This window comes from Passer domesticus, chromosome Z (assembly GCF_036417665.1).
Source record: "Passer domesticus isolate bPasDom1 chromosome Z, bPasDom1.hap1, whole genome shotgun sequence".
Lineage (NCBI taxonomy): Eukaryota > Metazoa > Chordata > Aves > Passeriformes > Passeridae > Passer > Passer domesticus.
This window is the reverse complement of record NC_087512.1, coordinates 74,178,409-74,206,002: the sequence shown is the minus strand read 5'-3', so window position 1 is coordinate 74,206,002 and position 27,594 is coordinate 74,178,409. Positions and strand designations below refer to the sequence as shown.

At 44.3% G+C, this 27,594-nt stretch overlaps 1 protein-coding gene across 1 annotated transcript in view; it reads right to left on the bottom strand.

The window, feature by feature from the left end:
- Window positions 1-25,595, bottom strand: part of ELP1 (elongator acetyltransferase complex subunit 1) — a 35,882-nt gene extending 10,287 nt beyond the window's left edge. The window contains exons 1-29 of the mRNA XM_064403846.1: window positions 25,359-25,595; window positions 24,149-24,301; window positions 22,486-22,567; window positions 20,547-20,627; window positions 19,782-19,867; window positions 19,112-19,211; window positions 18,141-18,231; window positions 17,529-17,652; window positions 16,821-16,911; window positions 15,529-15,759; window positions 15,090-15,260; window positions 14,397-14,496; window positions 13,500-13,682; window positions 12,577-12,683; window positions 11,989-12,092; window positions 11,117-11,170; window positions 10,914-11,019; window positions 10,110-10,225; window positions 9,297-9,370; window positions 8,646-8,724; window positions 8,307-8,386; window positions 7,368-7,508; window positions 6,190-6,275; window positions 4,452-4,600; window positions 3,501-3,624; window positions 2,978-3,075; window positions 1,620-1,821; window positions 606-667; window positions 13-75 (exon numbers count right to left, since the gene is read on the bottom strand). Coding sequence (XP_064259916.1) covers window positions 13-75; window positions 606-667; window positions 1,620-1,821; window positions 2,978-3,075; window positions 3,501-3,624; window positions 4,452-4,600; window positions 6,190-6,275; window positions 7,368-7,508; window positions 8,307-8,386; window positions 8,646-8,724; window positions 9,297-9,370; window positions 10,110-10,225; window positions 10,914-11,019; window positions 11,117-11,170; window positions 11,989-12,092; window positions 12,577-12,683; window positions 13,500-13,682; window positions 14,397-14,496; window positions 15,090-15,260; window positions 15,529-15,759; window positions 16,821-16,911; window positions 17,529-17,652; window positions 18,141-18,231; window positions 19,112-19,211; window positions 19,782-19,867; window positions 20,547-20,627; window positions 22,486-22,567; window positions 24,149-24,301; window positions 25,359-25,508 — 3,288 coding nt within the window. The 5' untranslated portion in view covers window positions 25,509-25,595. The remainder of the gene's footprint in view (window positions 1-12; window positions 76-605; window positions 668-1,619; window positions 1,822-2,977; window positions 3,076-3,500; window positions 3,625-4,451; window positions 4,601-6,189; window positions 6,276-7,367; window positions 7,509-8,306; window positions 8,387-8,645; window positions 8,725-9,296; window positions 9,371-10,109; window positions 10,226-10,913; window positions 11,020-11,116; window positions 11,171-11,988; window positions 12,093-12,576; window positions 12,684-13,499; window positions 13,683-14,396; window positions 14,497-15,089; window positions 15,261-15,528; window positions 15,760-16,820; window positions 16,912-17,528; window positions 17,653-18,140; window positions 18,232-19,111; window positions 19,212-19,781; window positions 19,868-20,546; window positions 20,628-22,485; window positions 22,568-24,148; window positions 24,302-25,358) is intronic.
- Between the last annotated feature and the right edge of the window lie 1,999 nt (window positions 25,596-27,594).

Sequence of the window (27,594 nt, the reverse complement as noted above, 5' to 3'; positions counted from 1 at the left end):
GAAATGTCTTACCAGTCTCAAAGCCTCTTCCCAAAGAGCCCCTTCTAAGAGCAGGAGAACAGCCTCTTCATAGTCCTAGAAGGAAAGAGCAACCATGGGTTGCTGCTGCTGTTACTAATACATGTTCAGGTAGAAGCTATTCGGACGGGTATTTCTATGCAGCAGTATTACAGTCAAGAGAGGAAAACACTACCATGCCAGCTACTTCGAGGTGTTGACACAAAAACACAAACAAGCAAACAAAAACCACAAACCAACTCAGCAAAACCTCTCCCACGCTAAGGGGAAATCCCTCTGGAACTCTGTCTTCTTTATTCGAGTCCTCATGTTTCAGCTCTCTGAGAGAGCTGAAACATTTTTCACACCAAAGCACGGGAGACTTCATGAGTGGAAAAACTCAGGGACACAGCATTGATCCCCACCCTGTTCATGGCATCAGCCAGGCCTGCTCTGCCCTCCCCAAGGGGCCGATGGCACAGACTGTTCTGCTGTCAGCATGCATGGAGTCACATGTGGTGCAGGAAAACAGAAAAAACATGGATGGTGTATCTGACTGACAGATACTGGGCATTACTGGGCCACAGGCGGGAGGTTGATGACATTACCTGAGTGTACTGCTCCAGGAGTATGGCTGCCTCTGCATACTTTCTCTGTTCAACTAGTTTTCCTACAATAAAAAGTGGAGCTTCAGCTTTTCAGAAACAGCTAGATTTTGTGCCAAAAAACTACAAAGGAGAGGAAAAATACCACGCACTGAGACACTTTCTATCTGCTCACACATGTACTCAATTGTGAAATTACAGGTGTTATTTAAAAAGGACACCATAAAAAAGCATTAAAGGCATGAAGGATTTAAATCACACTAAGTGATGGAAAAAGCAAATACTGGAGTATCCGACTCTGGAAGACTGGACTTCCAGAAGCCATACTCCCTCTGTGTTAAGCGGCCCTTCATAAACTCTGCCTCTGAGTAATGATGGTCCATTCTCTTGCTGAAATAGATGAAATTTCTCTCGCTGAAATATAGACCAGATCCACAACACACCTCATGTCTGACATGTGCTAGTGAGTACAAATTCTGTGACCAGCTACCTTCTTCCCCTTAGGACAACATACAGATTTATGTACCAGCTGGTCCTAGCTGCTAGCTGGCTTCAAGGAGAAAACAACACGCAGCTTCAAATTATCCAACCTCTAAGGCTGGAGAACAGGCACAGCACTTGCACTAGTTAATGTCTAGAGGCCTCAGTTACATCAGACACTTCAGCACAGGTACATTCCTTGGGGTTAACTAATGAGGCAATTTGGAAGAGCAGTCTGGCAACCAGCTGCAAGGGAACAATGCAAGAAGCAGTCAGCACTGGGCAGCCAAGGGTACAGATTGCTTGGCAGCTCCTGTGCTGCCTACCAATTCAGCTTCAGCATCTTTTGGTTCCTTTGAGAAACAAAGGTCATGTGGAAATGCACAAACCTTTTGGGGAAACATGGGATCTTTGTTCTCATTTAAGAAAACCGCTGCTGAATAATGAAGTTTTCATTCAATTCCAGGAAAAATTGAAGTGAACCATAAATAACAGCAGCCACTCTGCTCTGCACATTTAGATCTCTTCAAGGCCTACCTGCCATGCTCTGTGCCAGGCTGGACAGCTTATCCTTTGTGTAACCAAGCCGTGATGCCATGCACAGGGCTTGCTGCCAGTTGCCACTGCTCTGAAAAGCATCAAGTGCTTTTGCAAAGATGCCAGCACGAGCAAATATCAATGCAGCCTGTTCATACAGCTGCTTCTGAATCAAGTACTCTCCATATGAATCACTGATATCCTGAGAGACAGGGACAAAAAAAAAAAAAGAAAAAAAAGAAAGGTCAGTAGCAGTCCTCCATTAGTAAAAATTAAGGGCCCACCAACAAAAGCCTCTTACCCAGCTTCTCCAAGGAGTTTCTAGGCATGAAGTTTCTACCTAATTTCAAACTATATCAAGCCAAGGGCTGATCATAGCACATGGAGACTCTTCACAGAGCTACAGCAAGAGACACGGGGAGGCACCTGACTCTCCAAACCAAATGCTGGGTAAACTAGATCCTGCAGGAAACCAGACCCTTCCTCCCCACCCACATGAGCAGTTTTTGTTAGAATGTCTCTCTGAACCAACCCACTTTAGGAAACAAACACTGGCACAAGTGAACACGCAAACCCTGTAACTCTATAGGCACAGGCTACTCAAAGCTCACTATCCCCACAAAGAAGGGGCAAGTGGATTTCTCTGGAAGGATAAAGGGCAAATAATAAATTACTCCCAAAGAGTCATTCAGAAACAGACCTCCCTCATGCATAATGACTCCTTTCTGCTTTCACTGTGCTGTAAATAGACTGATTTTCTCTATTTCCCCTCTCACTCAACTCCTCCTTGTACAAAGGCTTGAGTGTTGTGTATTTACAGTATCTACATTAGCTTGTATTAAATGCATTTACATTTTATCTCAGCCTTGGACAAGCTGAAGTTCTTCAGCAACACTGAAACCAATGTACACTATGTACTAGGAAACAGCATATCTAAATGTGTCCAAATTCATCAGCACTTTTCAGAATAGTTTATGGATAATAAATTGTCCCCACACAATCTGCAAGCCACACAAAGGTCAAGACAGGGAAAAGTCTTCCTGAGGTTATGGGAGTTATTCAGCACACTACAAGATCATGCAGCAGAAGAACCAGGACTTCCAGGTGCTCTCTGAGTCACAGGATCAAAGGAATAACAACCACTGATGACCAAATCACACAGGGTTAGTGCTGAGAATCATTCCAGCTGTCATCTGAGAAGAGGGTCTCAGACAACATTGGAAGAGCAATGACCTACACAACTTGAACACAGGCAGCTGCTGTTTCATTCCTGGCCTCATGCAAGGTGTTCAGGAGATCCTAACACGTGCATAAGGGAATATAAATCTTTGACACTGCACTGTCATGAGCTTACGCACCTTGTACTCCTGAGTGCTAGAAGGGTACAGCTTCAAGGCCTCAGAATACAGATTCTGATCTTTCACCAAGTTCAGAAATTCAGAGAAGTGTTCAGGACCTGCAGAAATAATTTACTTGTTGTAAAAATTAAAGAGAAAGTACATGGCCCTCCTGGCTCCCAGACAGTCTGGGTTCACAACATGAAGAATCAACTAGAGGTGCCTGGGTGGAAGATCACTCATTCTACTACTGTAAAATCAAAAGCATTCACTTCCTTGAGGTTTTGCCGGAGATATTAACCAGGCACAATTCACTTGAACAGGAACAACACAAGACTTCATGTACCTCATGACCACAGAGGAGTAAACATTTCTTTCTTTCTGCACCATGCTACAGTACAAAAAGCAAGTAGCAGAAGTTCACCACCCATTACCAGATGGGAAGATGATCTTATGCAATCATTCTCCTTCTTTAGCTATTTCCTCTCAAAGGGTCTCCAAAGTGGACATGTTACACTGCATAAATCCTCCTTAGGACACCTACCACATTTGCTGAGGTGGCCAAGAGCTTTTGTGTACCTCTTCAAGTGTCTGTCTATTGTATATCGCTGATAATTGGTTTCCATCTTCCGGAGGGTATTTAAGAAGGGCAAGTATTCTTTTGGGTCCTGCAAAGAACAGTAAAAATGGCAACTGAGTTAATCTGCTAAAATGCTTATTTGCCCCCATCTTCACCAACAGACAGTTCCATATTTGAAAAAATATGACAATACACCAAAAAGGCTTTTTCCCCCCCAAATGTAAGCTATCTTAATAGATTTGTGCACATACCCTTGCCAGAAACAACTAACTTGAATTACCAGGCTCTCACATGGACTTCAACAGTATCTAAAGGATGGCAACATTTAAGATTCAAGCCTATGTGTCATACCAAATGTTGTTTTCTATTATCTATGATTATGTATAAATTTGCAGCCATAAAACTGATCAACTTCCCCACACCAAAGGCCACAGAATAGGGTGTCCTAACTGATGGGCAGCAGAATTTGCTGTAACATGAGGAAAGTGAAGATTCACATGGCCATTTCCATTCAGAGCTTTCACACTAAACCCACACGGAAACACATGCTATTATCATGGGAACAACTAAATAAGCAAGAATAAAGAGTATAGAACAGAGAATGGAAGGCATGCAGTCACAAAACTTCCGATACAAATCCCTCCCTTCCCCAGAGCTATTTTGCCCTGCTGCTCTAGAAGAGCACTCTTTCACTGAACGCAAATCTTCAAAGCTGTGCTCAAGAAGAACCAAAGGATGTAGAGACATGACACTTGCCCTGCATCATCTCAAACACACATAGGATTTCTGAGCAACTAGAATCCTGCCTGGGTAGAGAGCCATTACTAAGAAAACATGCAGGCTGATCTGCAGACTACAAAGAACCTTTGAGAAAGTAGAAAAATAAGTTCCTTAGCTGGAATTATAAGCCAAGACCTTTTGAGACTTTTCTGCCACCATGACGACTAAATCAAAGTCATATGTCCCCAAGGAATAATCATACAATTCATTGACATCCACAAGGAAAAGCAGGTACTTCAGTGCTTCTTCTGCACTCACAGCCTGGACATCTGGTGTTATGCTTTCTGCAACAAGATAAAGCAGCACCTGTTACACCATCAGCAGGTGTGAGGAAAGGATGCATCATCAAGCACAACCTTGACATCAGAGACAGACCATCAGACTAACAGCCTGCTCTGTCTTGCACAAAGGTTACTTTGCCTTTACTGGGAAACTTCAAGGACCATCCCACCCATAGCACTGAGTGTGCAACTGTGCTGAACTCGAAGGATCAGCACAGAATAAAGGCCAAGTTTGCTAGTTTGGGATACCAGAATCCAAAATAGGAACTTCCTATCCCATGCTGGGAGAGCTAGAGCTCCAACTGGAAAGTGAGAACAGGTCCAACTCTGGGGTACCTGCCAACAGACCTAGTCAAAAAGGTGAGCTGAGGGCATGTACAGCAGCCTCTCTTACCTGATAAGCTGCTGTACCTAAACACAGCTGGTTTCAAGTCTATTTCGGGTTTTTGGCTTGCTCCATAAATAGCAACCTTAAAATAATTTTCTTGGTGAACCATGCTAATGATCAAAGTGTTGAGGAACAAACTCAGTGCAGGATCTCAGGGTGCAGCTGTGCTGGGAGCTGCAGGTTGAGCTCTGAGTGGTGAGAACTCCAGTTTGAACTGCCAACCCTTTGCCTAACAAAGGGGACAGAGAGCTGTGAGACAGTGAGACACAGTAGGAACTGAGAGCTGAGGATTGCCAGATTTTTGCAAGGATAGACTGCAAAGGTATAAAAGTTCTCACAGGCCCAGTGGTTCCTTTGCTCAGGGTCCCTTCTCAGAGGTACTAGCTGGTGTAGCAGGCACAAGGCCTGCAAGGCCCTGGAGATCAGAAGCCTGAGCTAGGAAATACCAAAGTCAGCATGACTAAGGGTTTAGAAGCCCCTCTCTTCCGCCTTTCGGACCCTGTTATCTCTCTGTACATCCATAGGTCACTTTCCCCTGACCCTTACTATTGGACAGTTTTCAATCCCCCTGTAAGGTATAAAAACCCCTAGCTCTGCCCGGTTCGGCAGAGGAGAGCTGTCAATGGACCCTTCGCGGAGACCCCAATAAAAGAACCCTGCGGAACCCACACAGCGCTTCTCTCTCTCTCTCTGCGTCTGCTGCGGCGATACCCAGGGTGACGGCCCCAGGCAAGCTAAAAGAGCTGAAATCACTAATGAGCTGAGCTGCAAATCACTATAGCTTGCCTGGGCTGCCTGAACCCCCCGCTGGGCGATCCTGGACCCTCCGTGAGCTATCCTGGACAACCGGCCTCCCCGCTGGGCTTCTGCCCCTGGGGGCCATAAGCTGGAGCTGCTATTTTGTTACTTAGTTATTGCACTGAGACTAAATTATACAAAGGATCAGGATGTCTGAGACTCTGCTATGGGAAACCTGAGGTGGAGCTGGCAAGGAATCCTGGTCTGACTGTGAGTGTGGGGGATGTAGCTGTGGGGGTGGTCCCAGCTCAGGTGGTGCTAATGTGACTGCCAGTCTGCCAGGCTCCTGGATGGTCAGATGGAGAAGTTTTTCCCTTAACAGTTTTGGTTGGACAGAGAAGTTTCCTTAACATAAAGCTCTTGCAAACCACCCATTTTCAAAACTTCTGAGTTTCTGATAAAACACCTCGAAGATTGTGAACCTTCTGGAGAGCAATTTCCAGTTCTGGAGGACTCTTCTTCACATGTGCTGTCAGTATTGATAGGCAGTATCTGAAGAAAAGAGAAGAAGCCAATGAGAAAGTGAGAAGGCAGAAACACAGCTTATTTCTTTTTTAGCACAGTTTGTGCAAGTTCTAGTTTATGTCCTAGTTAAAAAAAAAAAAAAAAAGAGAAAAAAGAAAGAAACTGCTCAGGCACTTTGATCCTCCTAGAAGAAGGCAGCAAACAGGAAGAGAATATACCAGAAAGGTTCTTCCACTCAGCATGTCATCCCAAACATGTAACAAAGCTGGAGGTGTGTTTTGAGTAGAATGAACTTCCTTCACCATGCCAGCCAGCATGATGAAGGAACTCTCTCTGAAAGTTCAGACAGCTGGACATGGTTTTCCAAATGAAATCTAGCAACAAAAATAGCCTTTTTTTAAAAAAGGACAGCGTCCTAGGGTGTTACTTATACTTCTATTCATCTCACATTTACTACTTCAAAATAGCTTTTCCAGCCAAGCAAATGCTTTGTTTTCTGAAACAGTTTGCTGGAAAGTGTCTAAATTCTCAGGGCTCAGCAGCTACTCACCACCTGTGCTCCCCTCTCCACTGTTTAACAATTAAGCTGTCAATAGTTTAGCATCATTTCACCAGGCATTGTTATTATCTTATTTTCTCGGCTTTGATCTTTATCTGGTGTTGATTCATCCAAGGAGGATGATTACCAAAAAGGTAATCAATCAGGAAAATGGAGCTGATAATTTACAAAGCAATTCAATCAAATGGAACAGCTGATATCTTTCCAAAGGGCCAGCTGCTTCAAACAATCAGCAACTCACCAAGATGAAAATCTTGCTCATGTCTCCATTCCCACAAAGACTGATCCTAAAGTGATACTAAAACTTTATAAGCGTCCTGCATCTATTATTTTAATTCTGGTAGTAAAATGTTGGTATGCTATCTATGGAACTATTAGATGTTTCCAGGACAGCACGCTCAGCAGAAGCAAGGCATGGTATAGTTAATTTTGTGGAGCACAAGCTCACCTCAGAGAACCTAGGGCCAAATAACTGACGTCAAGGACAGCTTTGCTTCCTGCCAATGACTTACTAGAAATCTCTCTAATGGTTCCTTCACCTACAGTAAGAAAGTGCTCACTTTTGAGGGTCAATGTGTTCCATGGCAACTCTCATCACGTCACATATGAGGTTTACTTTTTTCTGATCAGGATGCTGGTATGGCTGGCTGTTACTGCTACCATTCAGAGATGGGTACATACTCTTCGTGAAATCTTCATCTCTACATAAAAACAGTTAATGTGAATAAGAGCACTGTCCACCACATAGCCCAGAACAAAGACAGTAAGGTTAAGGAACTCAAATGCATGCAGAAAATAACTACTCATTAACTGCCATTCTAACAGGAAGCTCTCCAAAAAGCTCTGTCAGTCCAAACTGATTGTCAGCCAAGGCATTAGAAAAACCCCTAAAACTGGTCAAACAATTACTTCAGTAGCACCAAAAAATCAGAAGACAAGATTTACACTGAACAATTCAGAAAAATAAGCCATTTCCTGTTATTTCTGGTCAGGTCAAGACTGACAATCAAACCAAACACCTAAGTGATAGTACCAGTTCCTACAATTATTGACTTCAGCAAGCTTGAGAAGTCCTGAAACTACTATCATTCTAAAGGCTCATCACTGAGCCTTTAAGAGAGAAGTAACGGGACTTGGTTTGAGGATCCAAGCAAGTATCTTGGCGTCGGATGAGATATGCACTGCCACCTTGCTCCTCTTTATGAGGGAACAAAACTTTCTCTGTTCTTACTTACTGCTCTACAGCAAACCAGCAGAGAAGTCAAAGCACACAGATAATGTACTAATTACTTGATACAAAAATCTAATGGCTGCCTGCAAACGGGAATTTCCAACAAGACATGCTATCCCTAAAACTATTGAGCCTACTTAAGCCTTTATGATTCAACATGCCAGATTTCTGATTCCTTGCACCCACACCGAAGAGTTGCCAATATTTTAACAAAATAATGTACCACCACTGATTACATGCATGCTTCCATTTGCAGACTTATACTTACTTCAGTTCTGTGAAAAACAAGTTGATATAGTTCACAGAATCTATTTGCCTGATAAAGGTTTCCGTGTTTTCCAGAAATACCTGAAATGAACAAGAGTATTACCACTGATATTCTGAACAGCAACAACATGTACATCAAGTATACGAATAAATTCAGAGACCTTGTCTGAAAGTACAGGATGAAGGAATGCTAAATCGGATCTGTCTGTATGATAATGCTGCAGTGCAGAACAGCCATCACTGCTGAGAGCAGTACCACCTACACTTTTGAGCACACTGTTCAGTGGATTCCAGGGTAGATTAGTATGGCAAACAACACAAGAGAGCTGGGCAGACTTGCCTTGGGATTGTGGTCGTAGAGAAGATTGAGGTTGATTCGCAACTTCCTCATACACTGAAAAGCTTCCCTGAACATAAGCCTGGAAGAATGAGTCAAGCAGGACAGTTTACTTAGTGGGTAAGATGCAAACGAAGGCAACTGACTAGAGCTAAGAACAGAACCAGTGGGATGAGAACAGCCTACACAATGAGCTGTGTAGACAGTCTTCTGGAAAAATGTGCAAGGTCAATACAGTTCATTGCTGACCCTTGTAGTAGGACACACCAGCTTGCAAGGTTGATGAAACAATACAGAACTTAGATTATTTTTATTTCCATTATAAGAGTGTTACATTTTGTATCAATTTCCCTTTCTGAAAATTTCAATGTAAATGAATTCAGTAAAAAATGGAAAACAGCCAGCTTAATTCTAAAGTGTTTGAGATGTCTGGAGAATGGAGCAATGAAGATTTCTCCCACCCACGCAATTTCAGCACATGTAGATGAAGATTTCTCCCACCCACACAATTTTCAGCCCTCCAGTGGTGAAGTGAGAAGTACCTGGCACAGCTGAAAGCTAGACTTCTAGGTGGTCACCCACTTTTCCAGGTCAGTCAGCCTCTAATAGCTCAGACTGGAGGAGTGAAGACAAGAATACACCAGCACCATTTACCTGTCTAGCCACTTCCGAATCTGGGCAAGAACCAGAGCACGGTGGTGAATGGTCTCCAGATTTCCTCTTGGCATCTATAACACAAAATCCACACAATTACTTACTTTAGTTACTCTGCCTACATTGTGGGAAAAGTGAGGATTGGCCAGTTTCTTAGGCCTGTCTGCTACCTGCAAGTGCATGGGCTTGGTTGCTCACTTCAGAGGACATGCAATTTCAACAACCGTGGAAAAAATACCTGAACATTCTCTCAGTCCAGAAACATTCCCTCCTCAGAGGGTTGGACTCTACCCAACCAGGAATGACCCAGAGCAACCTGATCAAATTTTCATGTTAGTCCTGCTCTGAGGAGGATGTTGGGCTCCACACCTCCGAAAGTGCCTCTCAAATTACATTCTTCTTCATTCTGTGAATCTCTGGCAGTTCTGAAGAGTGAGCTCAGCAAAAATTTAAGTGCCAGGGCTAATGGTGGGCTGCTAGTAAACATTAGGAAGTGAGTCTTGAGATTCGTGGTGAGGGGCCACAATATGTAACACTACTCTATTTCAACCATTAGGAACTCGAATAGTCCTTCCAGTCCTTCCAGTTCTGCACATACCTATCTACCTCTACTGAACCTAACTCCCACAAGTATGTTCAAAATCCTTCTGCATCCAGCCAGGCAGCTGGAGATTTGTGAGGTGCTCTGCTACAGCACTGTAGGACACCAGCTTTGTAGCACTGCACACACTGTTTGCAGGTTGGCAAGGTGCAACAGAGAGACCCCTGCACATCCTGATAGCACATGTCAGCAGACATGGGCAGAGCACTGACCTGCAGCACCACCTTGGTGTCCTGGGGAACGACGGTGACGATACGTGAACCTCGCTCCACCTTCCGCAGGGTCTCACTGCTGGGTGCAGCAGCACTGCTCAGGCTAGCCTGGAGGGCTGAAGACAACATTTATCAGCATAATGGCACATGCAGCACAGTGCCCCATTTAGGACCTCCTATGTTTTAGGAGCCAGACAAGATTGTACTGGACCAACCAGGCCACCAGTACAACAATCTTCTTCAAGAATTCCTGACAGGATGAGACCTTGAGGAGTGCTGATCACTGCTGAAGTTGTACACAAAGCAGAGCTATGTCTTCTGTATGTCATCACAACAGGTTGACAAAGCTCAACAGACCAGGTAAGAGTAGCACGGAAGGGTGTAAAAGGACCAGTAAGTTGTTATGCCTTACCAAAGTCATCACACTTCTCAAAGCCAGACACCACAAGAAACTCTTTCTACAGTGATCCCCTCCCTATCACACACCCTCAAACAGCATACAGACTTCTTTTGAACATGGAGGGAAGGAAGACAATGCACAGCTAGGCTGTTGGAAACAGTGTAAGGGTCAACTACAGCACAAATTCTCTTCCCTGTGAGAAACACCTATACTTATATATAGTCAGCTCCCTGAGCTCCTTGCTCTCTGGTAGATTTCTGAAAGCAGCTGTCTTACTCTCATATCTTTAACACTTCCTTTGAGGAACCCAAATACAACAGGTTTGGATGTCAAAAATGGGGACATCTTGTGTTTCCAAGACAAATGCTACGAGTGAGCAACAGGGAGGCAGTGCTGATATTTACCCTTCACTGACAAGTTCTTCAAGCAGAAGCACTGACAGGTGTGTGAGTTGGTTGTCACCAACAAAAACTCATTGTATGTTGCGAATGATGTGATGTTAGAAGCAACCTGTAAAAAGACAAAGATTATCACAGTTTAGACCAGAATACAGAAGCTGCCTTTGGCAGAGGAAAAGGGCAGGAAAAAAGGGGCAAAAACTTTGTACCTCAAAATCATTAACAAAAAACCGGCATCGATCTGTGAGGCCCAAGATCACCTCCTGTAATTAAAATAATGACAACTATGAGCTATCACAACCTCCAGACTTCCACAACACTGACAAGCACTGGATTGAAGTACCTTATAATTAGGTAATGGGTACCTCATGTGAATTACTTAGCGAAGCCAGACAGAAAGTCATCCAAACTCTCTTCCATGAGGACTTGAACATCTTTAAACACTGCTGGCTAAAAATCCAGCTTGGCCTACCCTGTAACTGCACAGTCACAAAATGGAAGCAGAAGCCATCTAGAAATGCTAGAAATCTAGGCTCTTCTATTCAGCAGTACTTGGTCTAGGATATCAGAGGAAAAGCTCCACTACAGAGCAGAGCAAGGCAGCTTCCTACAGCTGGGTGCATACTGAAGGAAGGAAACCCCTGAAATACCAGCAAAACAGCTGGTCATTTGTAAGCTGTTGTAACTATCAAGAAACCATCTCCAACAGGAAAAAGCAGTAGCAGGACACATCTGCAGTAACTCAGTGCAGCCATATTTGCTAATAGGTTAAATTCAAATAAAACCAAGCAAGACAGTAATTTCAAAAAGAGTGTGGCAGTAACTGCTAGAAATTTCCAATCTGAATTTTCTCACTTTTTAATGAAATTATTGTATTCATAGAACAGGGTGATTGGGTGTTAACTGCAATCCATCAGAAATGCTCCAGAAGGCATGGGAAGATAAGCTTTCAGCTATACAAAGGGCCTTATGAAGAACATCATGAACAAGTATCACTGGGCCCTGGGCAGAAGACCATAGTGTACTTTTGGCACAGAAAACAACTGAGTAGGGAATTTAATCTGCTTGCAGTGTCACTTACTTCACCACTGATCCTCGTGATGGAAGTCTGCACACAACGGTAGGGGAACTGAACAGCAGAGCTACTGCTACTCTGCCAGGGCTCAAGGGCTGGAGTAGAAGCCTCTACGGAGCAAAGAAGATCTAATTGTTTTCCAGCCAAACAAAAACTCAGACATTAAAACCACATGACACATATCTTAAGAAAACCAGAACTGGGAATAAGCTATACTATTTGAAAGAAGGGAGGAATGCTGGCACAGAAATCCCTGACACAGTGGACAAAAACGTGGTAACTTCTAGGTGCCTTTATTCTACTGTGGAATGAGAGTGAAGAACAATGAATGAGGCAGTCAGTCAGCACTGAACTCTGTATGTGCATATTTGTGTTAACATATGCATGTGTATATATATAAAGTTACCTTTAACTGAATTCTGACACAAACCATTAATTTCAGCCCATTTCTGGGAGGAGAGGAAATATAAAAGCAGCACCAACTACACAGCAAGAGTCACTCAAGTCCCTGGGTCAAATCATCTCATTAAACCTTTTAAGAAATATGTTAACAACTACACCTAAGACCAGATACTTTAACAGGGCCTAGCTTACCCCACAGGTATTTTAGGATCCGTCTATCAGTCAGTTGCAGAGCTACAGTTTTGGTCACTGGGCTGCAGCACAGGCTGATCACTTCTCCATCTACAGGCACTGACAACCTGATGCAAGACAGAGGAAATACAGAATGTCAATCACAGCAGACACACTTAAGAGCAGATATCTTGTTCCTGCCTTTCTTGTAGCCAGATGAAAAGATGCACATCTCCAGAATGGACATACTTTGTTCATGTAAGGATCTTCTGAAGTCTTCTCACACCTATGTCAGCTGACAGTGGCACCACAGAGCACCAGCAACTCCAGCCAACAGGCATCTGCCTAACTGTGCTGGTCACTGTCTGCACTGCAGCACTCTGCAAACACACCCCTTTTTCTGTTCTACAGTTCACATGCAAATCATTCTGTCTTTGCTAGGTGAGTGCTGCAAAAAGCAGCTCTCCTGATCTCTTTGGGAACCATTTTTCTGCAACCCAGGTGGCTTTCTTCTGTGTCTGGTTTTAGCTCAACTGGCCCCACAAAGACCAGCAGGTGAAGAGGAGGAAAAGAAGGAGGAGGATGGCAATTTCAATGGCTTCTGGTCCCCTCCTGGACCTTGATAATGGTGGGCAAAGGAATGGAGGAATTCAGTGTCATGTGCCATGCCCTCTCCCCCAAGGGCCTTGAATTACAAGGAACAGAGCCCTCCTGTACTGATACAGGCATGTTTAGCATGCACCCTTGCCAGGCTGGGTGTAGGCATCAGGACTGTAGCCAAGTGCTGACCAGTAGGCAGCTTCATGAGCTGCTTGGTTCTCCTGTCGGAAGACAGCCGAATTCCTTAACCCATGGCCTCCAGGCTAATAAGAGACTTAATTCCTTCTAGGCACTGTACAGAAAGCGTTCTCAGACTTCAACCACAACTGACAGATCTCTAGTACCGTAAATTCAGGCACTCTTCTTCAGCTCCAGCCACGTGAGGCACTGCAGTCAGATGGTGAAGGACAGACTGAGCAGCATGCTGACCTTGACCAACAACCAGGAAGCTGTCATCTGGCAGCCAGGTAAGAAATCGGAGCCCCAGAGGATTCATCACTTCATTGCTGCTGCTGCTCACATCAATTCTGCCACAAAACAGGAGAGGTTGGGACACAAATAGAACCTGATTTCAATAGGCAACCTCACTAAACAGGCAGAGTACTTGCTAAAGACAGCCTGGCTGTTTAAATACACAGCATGGCTGGGAGGGCTCCAGTGCAGAAACACCAATACCCAAAGCATTAATCCTGGGTGAGTGCTGCAAAAAGTAGCTCTCCTGATCTCTTTGGGAACCATTTTTCTGCAACCCAGGTGGCTTTCTTCTGTGTCTGGTTTTAGCTCAAGTGGCCCCACAAAGACCAGCAGGTGAAGAGGCTGAGCTGGAGATAAAGAATGAGACCTAGAAAGCTCCATCTGTTTCCCTAAGGAGTACTGCTTCCATGCCAACTACCTCTAGGAACAAACAGAGAGCATGGTGGGATTTTTAACATCAGCACTGTCTCTACCATGCAAGCAGCTCTGTAGCTCTGTGTGATGTGATCATGGGTCTGGGCACTGCACCAGGCACAGGAAGAGATATTTCACTGCTGTCATTAGCAGTCATTGGTTCTGCTAGATTGAGACCTCAGAAAAGGGTGTTTCAAAGCACTAGTTGCAGGCACAGTGTCTATAAAATGAAATCATGTTATCCGATAGCCTCTTAATAATCTTAGGAAAAGCTTGGTAAGAGCTGTGACCTCTAAAGCATCCAGTCAGGTACAACCTTCTTTTCCTCTCTACAGCTGTAGTAGTTCTGTTACCTATAGATTTTATCCAGGTACGGTGTTTCTACAGATGCTTTAAAGCCATCTCCTCCCACAGCTCCAAACTTGACGGAAGGGTCATTCACTGTACTTTGTCCTAGCAAACAGGAAGCAAAACAAAGCAGAGTTTAGAGATCTACCCAACAGAGCCCCTCCATCTTCAATCTTCACAAAAAGTAGATGCTACGTAGAAGTATTAAATAAGTCAGAAAATGCCATCCCTACTTTTACAGCCAAAATGTTAATTCTCATTAACATTCACTTTGAGGAAGACAGTCACATTCCAACACTGCAGTACAAAACAGCTGTTTCCTCACAGCACTCTGTGTGTGGGAAGTGCTGGGTGCCCCAGACACGTTCTCAGACACTTCCCAGTGACAGTCATCATCATGGTATCAGAGCAGCTTATGCAAGATACCATGTGCTGCACTCAAGTTGAAGCTAGGCAGGGGAATATTACCAGCACAATGACATAGTCAAGTGCCAAACACTATCTTCTCACAAAGTCAATGCATCACCAAAATGCTTCTATGTCACTCAAACTATTGGAAATGAGAGCAGAGCTTGAACTCACACTTAAACTAAGTATGTCTTGCGTAAGATTTAAGTGACCACTACCTTATTAGTCTCCTAAGGAACTGTTCTCAAGAACACAGGGTTTCTTTTAACAAGGTTGCAACATGCTCTCACCATATCTGTACACAAAGATCCTGTTATCAGCATCCAGGACAGCCATGTCCCCACTTTGTCCGGGATCTGTGTGAAATGCAACCTGATTGACTGCCTGTTGGAGCTGGAGCTCATAGGTACACATGGGTGGAGGCACCACAGCGTGCTGGAAGGCTGTGACAAGCACTTTATCTGTGGAAGAAAAGAGAAGAAATCCAAGATGAACCTCAGTCCAAATGTTAGTGAAGCTCTTCCTGGATTCTTTATTTGAAGCAGAAATAATGTTACAAAATGGCTGCTGTGCTTAGTGGTTATCTTAATTGAGCTAACCCTGAAGCATCTATCAATTACATGGACCCCTTCCTGAAAGTGTTGTAGAAACAACTAAAAGAAGAACTGAATACAAAAGGCTACCCCACCTCTTCTGACCCTAGAGCAGGAAAGCTGTCCCACTGCTTACCTCCATCTATAACAGCCACATTTGCCATATGCTGACTATTCTCCCCCAGCCCATGGTCTGTGGTCCAGTGCCAGTCATAGAAGAGATAATGCCAGTCCTGGCAGAGGATGTGTAGCCTATACAGGTTCTCTCGGTCCCAGAGCAGTGACACCAACCGATTTTCCTCCAAGCTACCGAAGTGTAGGCTTTGCTTTAGGTACCAGTGATAGTTCCCTGTGGTCCAGAGCTGAACTGCAGAAAAACAAATAGTTACTACAGACTAGTATTCGAGACCCAGCTCAAACCCTCCCTCCCAATCACCACTGCCCTTCTAAGGGTGGGTTAAGTGCAATTAAAATAAAAGTTCTAGTCTTCAGTCCATGAGCTATGTCATACAACACACAGCACAAGAAAACAACATACTGTGCAAAAGTCAATCCTAAAATTCACTGAGCTACCCTTTGAGACAGTACCCTTGTTTAATGAAGGACCCAGATCTTTACTATTCCATTTGTACCACTTCCATTTACAGCAGCCTGGAAGATGCCTTGAACTCAGGCTGAACTACCAGTTCCTCCTCACCAGCTGAGCTGGTTTTGGTTGGGATAGTTAATTTTCTTCACAGTGTCAACTATGGGACTGTGTTTTGGATTTGAACACAGCATGGATAAGTGATGTTTTAGTTATTGTTAAGCAGGGCTTAGAGAAAGCCAATGTCTTTTCTGCTTTTTGTACTGCCAAACTGCCAAGCTGGCAAGCAACTTGGGGATGCACAGGAGGTCAGAAGGGCACAGTCAGGACAGGAGACCCCAGCTGATTAAAAGGATACTTCAAACCACATGATGTCATGTTCATATATAATGTGAGAGGAAGAATGAGGAAGAGTGGGTGTTTGGAGTGATGGCATTTTTCTTCCCAAGTAACCATTGTATGTGATGGGTCCCTGCTGTCCTGGAGATGGCTGAACACCTGCCTGCCCATGGGAAGTGGTGAATTAATTCCTTGCTTTGCTTTTTATGGCATGCATGGCTTTTTTTTTTCATAGTAAACTGTTACTATCTCAACCCATGAGTTTTCCAGCTTTTACCCGCCTGATTCTCTCCCCGATACTGCTGGTGGGGAAGTGGGCAAGTGACTGTGGGGCTTGGCTGCTAAGTTAAACTGGCTGCATGGTTAAACCATGACACCAGCACAGTGGTCTCAAAGCCACTGGCAAGCCACCACAGTGTCTCCTACCTTGCAGCTAAGTACCTGCTGCTAATGACATTTTGCAGGCAAGCGTTAAGAGCCAGAGCCCCATGGAGTGCTCTCACCATAAGTGTTTGGGTTGGAGTTTTCCACCTTCATGTCTTCCAGCCATATAGCCAGAATTGTAGAATCTGCATTCCAAAGCATTTCATTAACCTGCAGAAACAAACATGGCTGTGGATGATAATTCTTGCTCCCAGAAAGTTTACAAGACCAGGAGGTGCTCCAACAACAACAGGTACATTGGTTAATATACAAACAGAGCCCACATGTATCGCAAAGCTCCTGACAAGGCATCCTGAGAAGACCACAGGTGAAGAGGCCACAGAAATGCCAGCAGCCTCCTCTTTGCTTTCCTTGACACTGAGTTAAGTATCTGCCAAAAGACAACTCAGCATCCAAGCACGGAAGCTGAAGTAATGCCCTAGCAATAGCTTCTCACTCATTTGGGATAATATGAGTAGACAACCTCACTCTTTGCAATGGCTGACATGCTGAAAAGTACTTTTGAATCATTTGTCTAGTATAAAGTAGATAGAGCACAGAAGTACCCCAGGGCTACAATCATCCTTTACTATGTGTCTTTGTACTACGGGCTTGCAGAGGGCATTGCATCTTCTCCACAGGCTTCTTCATTGTTCTCTTTTCAGGTCACTCCTCCCATTAGAATAAGCACAAAGTATTAGGTTAAAAACCTCTTCCTAGAATCTGGAAGATATCTAGTCCTCTTCTCCATTACACTCTCATCAAAGAAGCCCAGACAAGGAACTTACTTTGACCTGCCCTTTCTGGAAAGGGAGGGTGAACTCTCCATGAAGAAGTCCATTCTTTTCCAAAAAAACCACATCATGTCTGTTGGGTTTTTCTTGTGTAGATGCTATCAGGTTTCCTGAGGGCCTTAAAAAAGAGCCAAATGAAAATTCATTGCTCACACAATCACTGACTGTCATTCTAAACCCCAGTCATCTCACATTTTTTCCAGTGACATGAAGAAAAATGCAGCAGAGGATGTGTTTTCCTCAGCACTGTTCAGACAGTCATAGATTCAGCACAGATCAGAGCTTAGGATAGCCATAGGTGACCAAATAAATGTCAGCACTAGGAAAGGAACCTGTAATATTTCTTTTTATACAGCTGAGCCCAAACCCACTTGACACTGACTTTATGCAGAGACTCTACCCCTTCTTCCCACTTGTGATGCAAGTATTAGGATTTTCAGGGTTTAAAGGGCTACTCTTCCTCATGCTGAATCAGAAGGCAACTTTCTTCAAGTTTTGGGAAAAAATCAACAAAACACTGAAGAAATTAAAATGATGCTGATCAGACTGTGACCAGGGAGTAACAAGCACCATGGCTGTTGGCATGCAGACTACAGTACTACTCACTTCCAGGACAGTGCTTGTTCTAATCCTGAGATAGGCTCACTTGTTGACTGCAGCACAAGCTCTCTGCTCCATACCCGGACCTTCCGAGCACCTACAGGTTGAGAGAACAATGAGACAAAAGTCTAAGAAAACTGGGAATAGACTTTCCTAATTTTATGAGTAGAAGAGCAAATTTTCATGCACATGCATAAAAAGGAGATTTCTCTCGTACACCTTAAGGGCTAAGAATTTATTCTGTGTCAGGCAGTTCTCCCATAGCAACCAAGTGATTAAAGGAACTATGTTAGGAATTTCAGTATGACGTAGTTCAGTCATAATCATCTTCTGCTCCAGCTTTCACCATGGAAACGTTAAAATCTTGCTATAAGTTTACAATCCTCCCTTATCTGAAGGTAAAAATCCAAACCAGTGGAAGAGCAGTGCAATCTGATGCAGTTCGATATGTTAACCAGTATATTTAAACTGCTCAGAAAGTAGCATTCATCATGGAAAACACCAGTTACAGTCTTAGAAGTAATGCATATGTTCAGCATCTCTTTGACTTCAGGGCAAAACCAAGGGAAAAGTATCAACAGTATCTTAAAAAAAGTGTGCAAGGCTAAACTCTAGTATGAGGGACAGTGGGTATATGAACCCAAATATATTCATCCATTTGGCATTAAGAGCCTATCAGGTATTGCTTAAAGCTTGAGCAGGTGAAAGAAATAGTTCAGATAGTCTCTGCAAAGTAGTACTCCCTCCTGGCATCTCACTGAACTGAAAACCAAACCACAAAGAAAGTAATCAAAATATCGTATCCATAAAATGGCTCTGAGAACATCAGAGCAGAGAAAAGGGTGATTAAATAGCTCAACTCACCCTCATTCTAAGTGGTCAACAGATCACAAACACTCCTTATCTAGGCCTTACCTAGATTCTGCTTAAGAAGCCCTTTACACAAGCTAATATTTCAAAGAAGTGTGGTGCCATACCTGTCTCTGGACAGACAGCACTCACTGCAACAAACTGCCCATCTCCTCTCCATGTCACGCGAGGCCTGCCATCATCCCAGGCTGATGCTGGTAACACTTCCTGAAGTCACACAAAAGAAAGTTGCACCAAAGCTTGGGAAGGCAACTGCTGTCTTTGTCTACACAGACTGCTCTTTCAAGAGCCTTAGGATGAAATCCATCCATTAAAAAGAGTCAAGACTAGTAAGTTAAAAGCTCACTATTCAAAATGTTGTTTCAGGCAACACTAGAATTAAGACTATTTAATTCAATCTGTGCCTCCTCCAAGTGCATATGTCTCTTCACATGACCACACACTATCCTTCCCATCCACTGCGGTCTCTACTTATAGACAGCAGTGAACAAGGTGGACACATGGCCAATTGAGATTTGCTCAAGATTGCTGCTGGAATGGCTGCAAATCTTACTTTGAGCTCTGTTTGAAAAGTAAGTACTCCCTGATGCTTTCTGGAATTCAAAGAAAGATAACAATGTATGATTTCAGAGAACACAGAAACAAACAGAAGTAGCATATGAAGACAGCTACCAAAAAAGTGGTGGCAAATTAGCATCACAGGAATAACACAAACTCTTTTTATGAATGTTTTTTTCTGAGAGCATTGGTTTGACACAAAAAAAAGCAGTATAATACCGTCTGTTTGCGATGTGCTGCCTGTTTCCCTTCTGATCCATGGAACTGTGTCTCCTTTTTACCCCAGCCAAGAGCAACAAACTTTCCTGGAAAAGAAATAATCCTTGCAGTGGAAGATTTACAGATAATACCTTAACTACTGTGCACTATGTACACAACCACAGCCTTAAGCAACCCACATCTTTGTGGACGCCACAGTCTGGTCAGACAGAAAGCCAGATAAACTTTCCCAGGAATTGTTCTGGGGAGTTTTGACAAGGCTGAGAGAAAGCATTAAAACAATCTTGCAGCTGGTATTTTGAACAGTTGTTTTCCCATTGTATGTTTACCAAAGAGCTTCTTTTTAATTAGCCAGTGGTTACAGGGTGCTGATTAAATGACCAATCAGGTCCACCTGTATCAGAACGGTGCATAAAAACAATGGGTTTCTAATAAAACTCATATTAGCCTGCTGAAGAGAGTTAATGTGTCACCTCACTCCCGGTTCCTGACTCAACGGTGACACACCTTCTCCCCAGATTTTATTCTAAAAACTAGCTGGGAAGTTATGTAGTCTAGAAAGTACTTTGGTACATGGCACTTACTTGAATTTATGCTGACAAACAACAATACTGACTTTACCCTTTGGCTGTCCAGCAGAATTACAATCTAAACAAAATGTCTCCTGAGGCCTCAAAGTGCTCAGCTCCATGTCCTTATTTGCCATGTGCTTACAACATATCAATTATATCAGCTAGGGCAACTTAATTTCAGTGCACCTCTCACCTTCTCCAAACTCATCTTGGTGGATTTGCTTCTCAGTAATTGGTTCAAAATCCCTTGTCATCATGATGAGTGTCTGCTGACCTGCAAGGCAGATATTAAATACAGTATTGGTAATGGTATCTGCAGCAAATAAAACTCAAGTGTTCTCCCGTATGCACCTATTGTTCTGTCATGGACCTGAATACAGAAAACATAGTACTAGAGAGAACATATCCTTCAAAGCATGAAACCTCATACTGGAACAGAACACTTCCAAGGTTTTCTCCTCAAAAATATGCTTCCTGGCCTAACTTTAGTAAGTTTTTCCACCTTCCTGGTTCCTTTTCTCTGGAGATATGAAGGACCAGAAGGCTACAGGGAATAATCACCACAGATTCATGAAAAAGAAATCATACCATCCAACAACCTAACCTCCTACAACAAGATGACCAGCTTGTGGATATGGGGAGAATGGTGGATTTCATTTATCTTGACTCTAATAAGGCTTTTGATGCTGTGTGCCACCACATGATCACAGACAAACCTATGAAGTATGGGAGAGATAAAAGGACAGTGAGAACCAGCTGAACTACCAAGCTCAAAAGCTTGCCAGTACGTGCAGCTCAAGGTCAATCACTGGTGTGCCCCTGGACACTAGGGGCAATGATTAACATCATCCTTAATGACCCAGAGAATGGGACCCTCTGCAAGTTTGTACATGACACAGAACTGGGAAAAGCAGCAGGTACAGCAGAAGGTTGTGCTGCGGTCCACAGGGACCCTGTGGCAAGATGGGCTGCCCAGAACTTCATAAAGCTCAAGAAGAAAAACATGTCCTGCATATGGAAAATAATAATCTCAGGAACTAAGACAGACTGGGAATCAAGTGGCTGGAGAGCAGCTTGGGAAAAAACTATGTTTCCTGAGGCACCAAGCTGAACTAGCTAGCAGTACGCCCTGCTGCACAGGTGGACAAGAGCATCCTGGCTGCATTAGGAGTGCTGCCAGCAGGTTGTGGGAGGTGATCTTGCTCCTCTACTCCGTGTTGGAATGCTGACTCCATTTTTGGGCTTCCTAGTGCAAGACAGACATACTGGAGTGAGTCTTGCAAAGGGTCAAAATGATGATTCAGGGCTTGAAAAATCTGTCACATGAGTGGAGGCTGAGACAAGCCAGACTGCCCTGGAGAGAAGGCTTTAGGGGAATCTCACTAGTGTGTGTAAATGTATTATGTGGGAGGTGGGGTACAGTAAAGAAGACACAGCCACGTTGTTTGTGGTGCTGAGGGACAGCACAAGACGCAGTGGGGAAAAACTAAAATACAGAAAATTCCCTTTAAAAGCTAAAAAAAGGTGGTTTTTTTTTTTTAACTCTGAGAGTGGTCACAGATAGAAAGAGATGCCCAGAGGGTTGTGGGTGTCTCAACTAGGCAAAATCCCCAAACAACTTGCTCTAGGTAAAACACATTGAGCCATGTAGTTGGAATAGGCAATCTCCAGAGTTTCCTTTCAGTCTCAACTCTAGATTCTATTTTGTCTGAAGCTAATTTTATTTTCTAGATGAGTCATACCTGCAGTTAATTAGGGCCTGTGACACATATATTTCATCCCAAAGGCCAAGAAACAGTTTTTGCCATGAAGAAGCCAAATGGTGATATAAAGGAGTCTTTATGTTTTTGAGGCAAGATCAAATGTACTCCCTGGGAAGATTTTAAGGACTAAAAACTCTTCCACAAAGCAGCTTTTTGGGCATAACCAATTTCTGCTTGGATCTCTGAAACACCTCATGAACCATGAAATAAATCTAATATATAGGATCTGGTAGAGTTTTTTCCACTTTAAGTCCCAGTCCCAGTTTCGTAACTTTTTCATCCTCTCTCTCAATTTTGGTTATGTTTTGTGCTTTGGCCAAAGAGAGTTTCACTCCTACAGGCAGAAAGCTTACAGGCTGTTGTTGATACCTGTTGCAAGCAGAACAAGCTCTTGGTCAGGACTCCAGCTCATCACACTCAGACCGCTATCCACACTTCCAACACATTCCACCTGCAAGACCAAAATAAGATCACAGGAACATGAGTGCAGCACTATCCCAGCATAAAAGCAAACAGTCACCAAGGGAAAAGAAAATTGTCTTCTACTTAAAAAAAGATCTAAACTTCACGTTTGTGTTGAACAAAGACACATTTCTGACTAAAAACAGTTCCAGAATGCTTACAAATGAGAGCCCAGGTAAGGTAAAGTCTAGCACATTCTACCATACAATGTTTTAGAAAGAGCTTTATTCTGCAAGTCTCAATCTTATGTCAGCACATATAGTGCAATACTAACATGGCCTGATAGGGCTTGTGATTACATTGGTAAATATTCCTCAGTAACAAAATACAAACATAATGATTCTTACCTAGAGAATTCCAACACACAGGTAAACTCTGACCAGCCTGTGAATGATGAACTTGACAACTGTATATACCTGCACCAATGTCAAAGTTTATGGAAAATTGGGCTAGTTTTACTGGGCCATCATGAGTAAGTACTAGCAGCAGGTAGAGAACTTTTGTTATGGATGGTCACCCTGATTTGCAAAAGGCATGGAACAGAACAACAAATACACCACTCGCTGTGATAAAAAGCAAGATTATGCCATTCAAGAAATTAGGCTTGGGTGTCACAAACTTTCCAGGTAAGAAAAGTGAGACTGGGCACCTGTCAGCAAAGTAACTATCACTCACACAGAGTGTGTGGGTCTCAGAATAAGCAGAAGAGTCTTCCAGACCTCCTTCTCGGTGCCCAGAAAAAGCAAAAACCAGAAAAGCAAGCCAAAACCCCACAAAATAAAGAATCTGAAGTTAAACCTGTTCTCTGATGTAACTATACTGCATCTATACTATAATTTTTATTCCCTCATTATATATTGTAAATAGAACATATTTGCAATACAGGACACATTTTTCCGATACAGCTAACTGCATATTTAAGTGGTATCTGCAAATCAAGTGCAAACTGCAAATAACCACAATTTTACAGCTAACCCAGACAGACTATCATCATCTCATGCCCACTTAAACCTGCACTGCTGGACTGGTATTGTGGGAGCTGACTCAAATTTCAGAGGGTGCTGCTGTGGTGTTTAAGAGTCTTGCTGAAGATGATACAAGACACTGAGGAAGGAACAGAAAGCAAGTATCTCAATTTCTGCCACATCCTAAATCATGTCAACATGTATCAACTGATAACAAAACGGTAGCTACACAGTGGATTATGAATGGATTACTTTATTCTTTACCTAATCTCAGCAATATCCTGTTTCTGTAAGACTCTCCAGCAGATCCTTTGCTGCTAAGAACCCACTGAGCAAACTTAGAGGCTGTGCACAGGCAAATCATCATTTCAATTCAAGTTCTTTCAATTCAATCCATCCATTCAATTCTTCTTTAGTGAGTATATATTCTGTCTTTAGTCATTCCTAAAGCTACCACGAAAATCAGCTTGTCTGCCCAGAAAATGGAGACTAGCTACAGCTCAGTACGTATGCAGTGAGTGCACAACTGGCCCCTGAAGAAATTTTAAGTGGTACTCTCTCCTCTGAATTTTCTCAGTAGTGTTGAGTTTTTCCTGCCACGTTACCTGTTCCGTGCTCAGATTGCACAGGAGGATGTCTCCAGCTGCTGTAGCAACACACACACTCTCCTGCTCTGGAAGATCTTCAACACCCACGATGCAGCCACTTCCATCCTCAGGCAAGAACCCATCCACAGTCAGGGAAACTTGTCTTGACACCTTGATACAGAAAAGCCAATGGCTTACTAATTATACATCACCTCCCTGGAATTTTTGCAGAAATGACAACGCAAAAGACACAGGTCTATTTCATCCTACTGCAGTTACACTAAGCACTACACAGTAGAAGAGTGCGTGAATGGCACCAGAAAAAAAGCCAGCTTATCTTCACTTATGCTAAAAGTGATAGAAGAAAATGAGAAAACCCACATATGGAAGCAAATAATACACCACTTCCCATTTGCCCTGCTAATTATCTTTCAACATCCTTTTCACATTTCACCAGAGTATCAACATTAAGAAATGCATGCGTGGCTGCCTAAAGTGTCCCACTGCTCTTAAGGAGACATGCAAACTACTAGACACAGCATAAAATATGATTTCTAAGGAAAATCATTTTGATAGTTAAGGTACAGCAATCTTTGAAAATTAAACCCCGGAAAGGTCCAAAGGTTTTTTGTCAGTTAATTTCAGAACTGAATGTACTGAAGGAATTAGATACCTCAGAGCTGCACAGTGAGAAGAAAGCAACCCAGCTCTAACAGGAATTCATTATATTCATATAACATTCATTTCATTCTAAAGCATTCTATTACTTTAGCGGTATGTTGGGCTTTTCCCCCCACCAGTGCAAAGTTTCCAAAGTTTCTTCTTGTACTGTTCACCATCTCTTCGCCTGCTTGGTTCTGTTTTGTGAACCTGTCCGGATACAACTGTTCGCCAGGTCGTGCTTAAGACTAAACCACGCGAATGACACGCGTCTAACACAGCCACGCTCTTAAAAAGGCAGATTTAGTGTTTTAGAAGCACAGAAAGCCTCTTCAGCCACGGAGACCACAGTGCAGCGGCTTCCACGGCACCGTGAGACGGCAGCAAGCGGCGGCGGGGAGCAGCGGGCGGGTCCAGACCGCGCAGACACCGCCGCGAAGCGGGAACCACGGAAGGACACAGGACAGCCGAATGCCCGGCGAGCTCCCGCTGGCGGAAGCTTTGCAACCAAAGCCGACCCCAACACGCCGGCAAGCACCAGAACCCTGCCCGCCGCCGCGGCGCTCACCGAGTCCCCGCCGGGGCGCAGCTCCACGAGCCCGTACTGGGAACCCACAAGAACCGCGCCGGCCTCGGCGCCGAGGCAGAAGCACTGCGGGGTGCCTGTGGAGGCGGCGGAGCGGCACCCGCCGGCCCGCAGCAGCCGCAGGTTCCTCATGGCGCAGGGAGCGAGCGATGGAGGCCGAGCAGCGCGGGGCGCCAGACACCGGGACCGCCTCACGGCGCCGCCATGTCGCGCAGCGCGGGCGGGCGGCGCAGGCGCCGTGCGCGGGTGTCGCTGGCAGGGCGGAGCGCGGCCTTCAGCCGCTGCCGGGACAGGCCGCGCTGCGAGTCCTCAGGAGCTCGGCTCTCTGTGAGCCTGCACGAGTAACAGACTCGCCGAGTCTGGAGGAGAGCTTTATGGTCACCCAGTCCGACCAAGCACCCGGCACTGCCACTGTAACCCTTAAACCCCGTGTCCAAATCCAGATGCTTAAACACGAGGGATGGGAAACTCCACCGCCTCCCGGGGAAACCTATTCCAATGCCTGACCATCCTAACAGTGACAATTTGAATTTTTTCTTTTTCTAATATCTAACCTGAATCTCCCATGTCTCAGATTAAGGCCATTTCCTCTTGTCCTCTCACTGCAGGCACGGCAGGACAGACTGACCCCCACCTCACTACACCCTCCTTCCAGGGAGTTTACACAGCAATGGGGTCAGCCCTGAGCCTCCTCTTCTGGGGACTAAACAACCCCAGCTCCCTCAGCTAGTTCTCATAAGACATGCTTTCTATCCTTTCGTGAGCCTTGTTCCCTTCTCTGGACACACTCCAGTACATCAATGTCCTTTTTAAAGTGAGCAGCCAAGAACTGGACACGGCACTTGATGTGCAGCCTTGCCAGTGCCAGTGTATAAGGAGACAGTGGGAGCAGGATGATTCTTTTGGAGCCATTTGGGCACTAGCCAGCTGAAGCGCTCCAGCTGAGGCTTCCAAGGCACGCACAGGCCAGCCTTCACATGGGTTAGTGCTGTCCTGATGCCACTGCTTCTGCCACCTCCCTCCAGGTGTGGCCGAGGGGGAGAAGGTAGTTCAGCCTTCAGGGCAAAGAAGGATTTTGTGCAATCAGTTAAACTCCTCAGACTTCCCCCTTTTCCTAGTGGAGCTAGACTCAGTCAGTACTGATGATAAGAAAGACATAGAGCTATTGGAGAAGGTCCAGTGGAGACAAACATAATTTGGGGCCTGGAGCTTCTCTCTTATGAGGAGAGTGTGGGACCTGGTCCTGTTCAGTCCAGAAAAGACTGAGAGGGGATCTCATCAATACACCCAAATATTTCAAAGGCAGGTGACAAGAAGATGATGCCAGATTCTTTTCAGTGGTGCCCAGTGACAGGATGGGAAGCAATGGTCATAAACTGAAACACAAGAACTTTCACCTTGGCACGAGGAAGAACTTGATGTTGAAGTCAGCAGAGCACAGAAACAGGCTGCCCAGGGAGGTTGTGGAGTTTCCCTCTCCAGAGACATTAAAATCCTACCTCAATGCATTCTATTCTGGGCGATTCTGCCTTGGCAGGGAGGGTTGGACTAGATGGTCTCCAGAGATCGCTTCCAACCCTAGCAATTCTGTGTGATTCTATAATCCAGTCTACTGGCCAAATACTAACAAAAGACAAATCTGAGACAAATTGGTTTTTTTTATGGCAATCTGTAAACTTTGCATGTTGTAATCAGCTTTATGTGCTCCACAGTTTGGCAGTTTAGGCCAGTGGAAAGATGGGCCACACCTGGACAGGTTTGCTTTTTGCTGTTCTGGTACTAAACTTGGCTAAAGTCAGTGATAAAACTCAGTAACGCTTTCTGAACTCAGAGAGTAGCTTTTTTGAGACCAGTGGAAAAGGTACAACTGTCACTGCACATGAGGAAAATTAAAGCCATCCAGACTCCTTATTTTTGGGATAAAGGCATAAGAAGTGGTTTCCCAGGCCAGTACAGCACCCGCCAAGGCCAGCAGTGCCTGGCTGCACTGGTAGGAGGAAAGGCGAGTGTCAGAGAGCATGTGAACCTGGCTGTGCTGTGTGTCTCATCCCCTGTGCCCCCAGGACCTACACTGCTTCATTAGGGTGGTCTGACACCCCTGTTCCTTGCAGTACCTTTTCCAGAGGCTTTTTCCTTTGGCGCAGCTTGATCCTATCAGCTTCCAATATCCCAACTCAACAATTTCCCACTACTCTTACCCTGTGAAATGGGCTTGGCC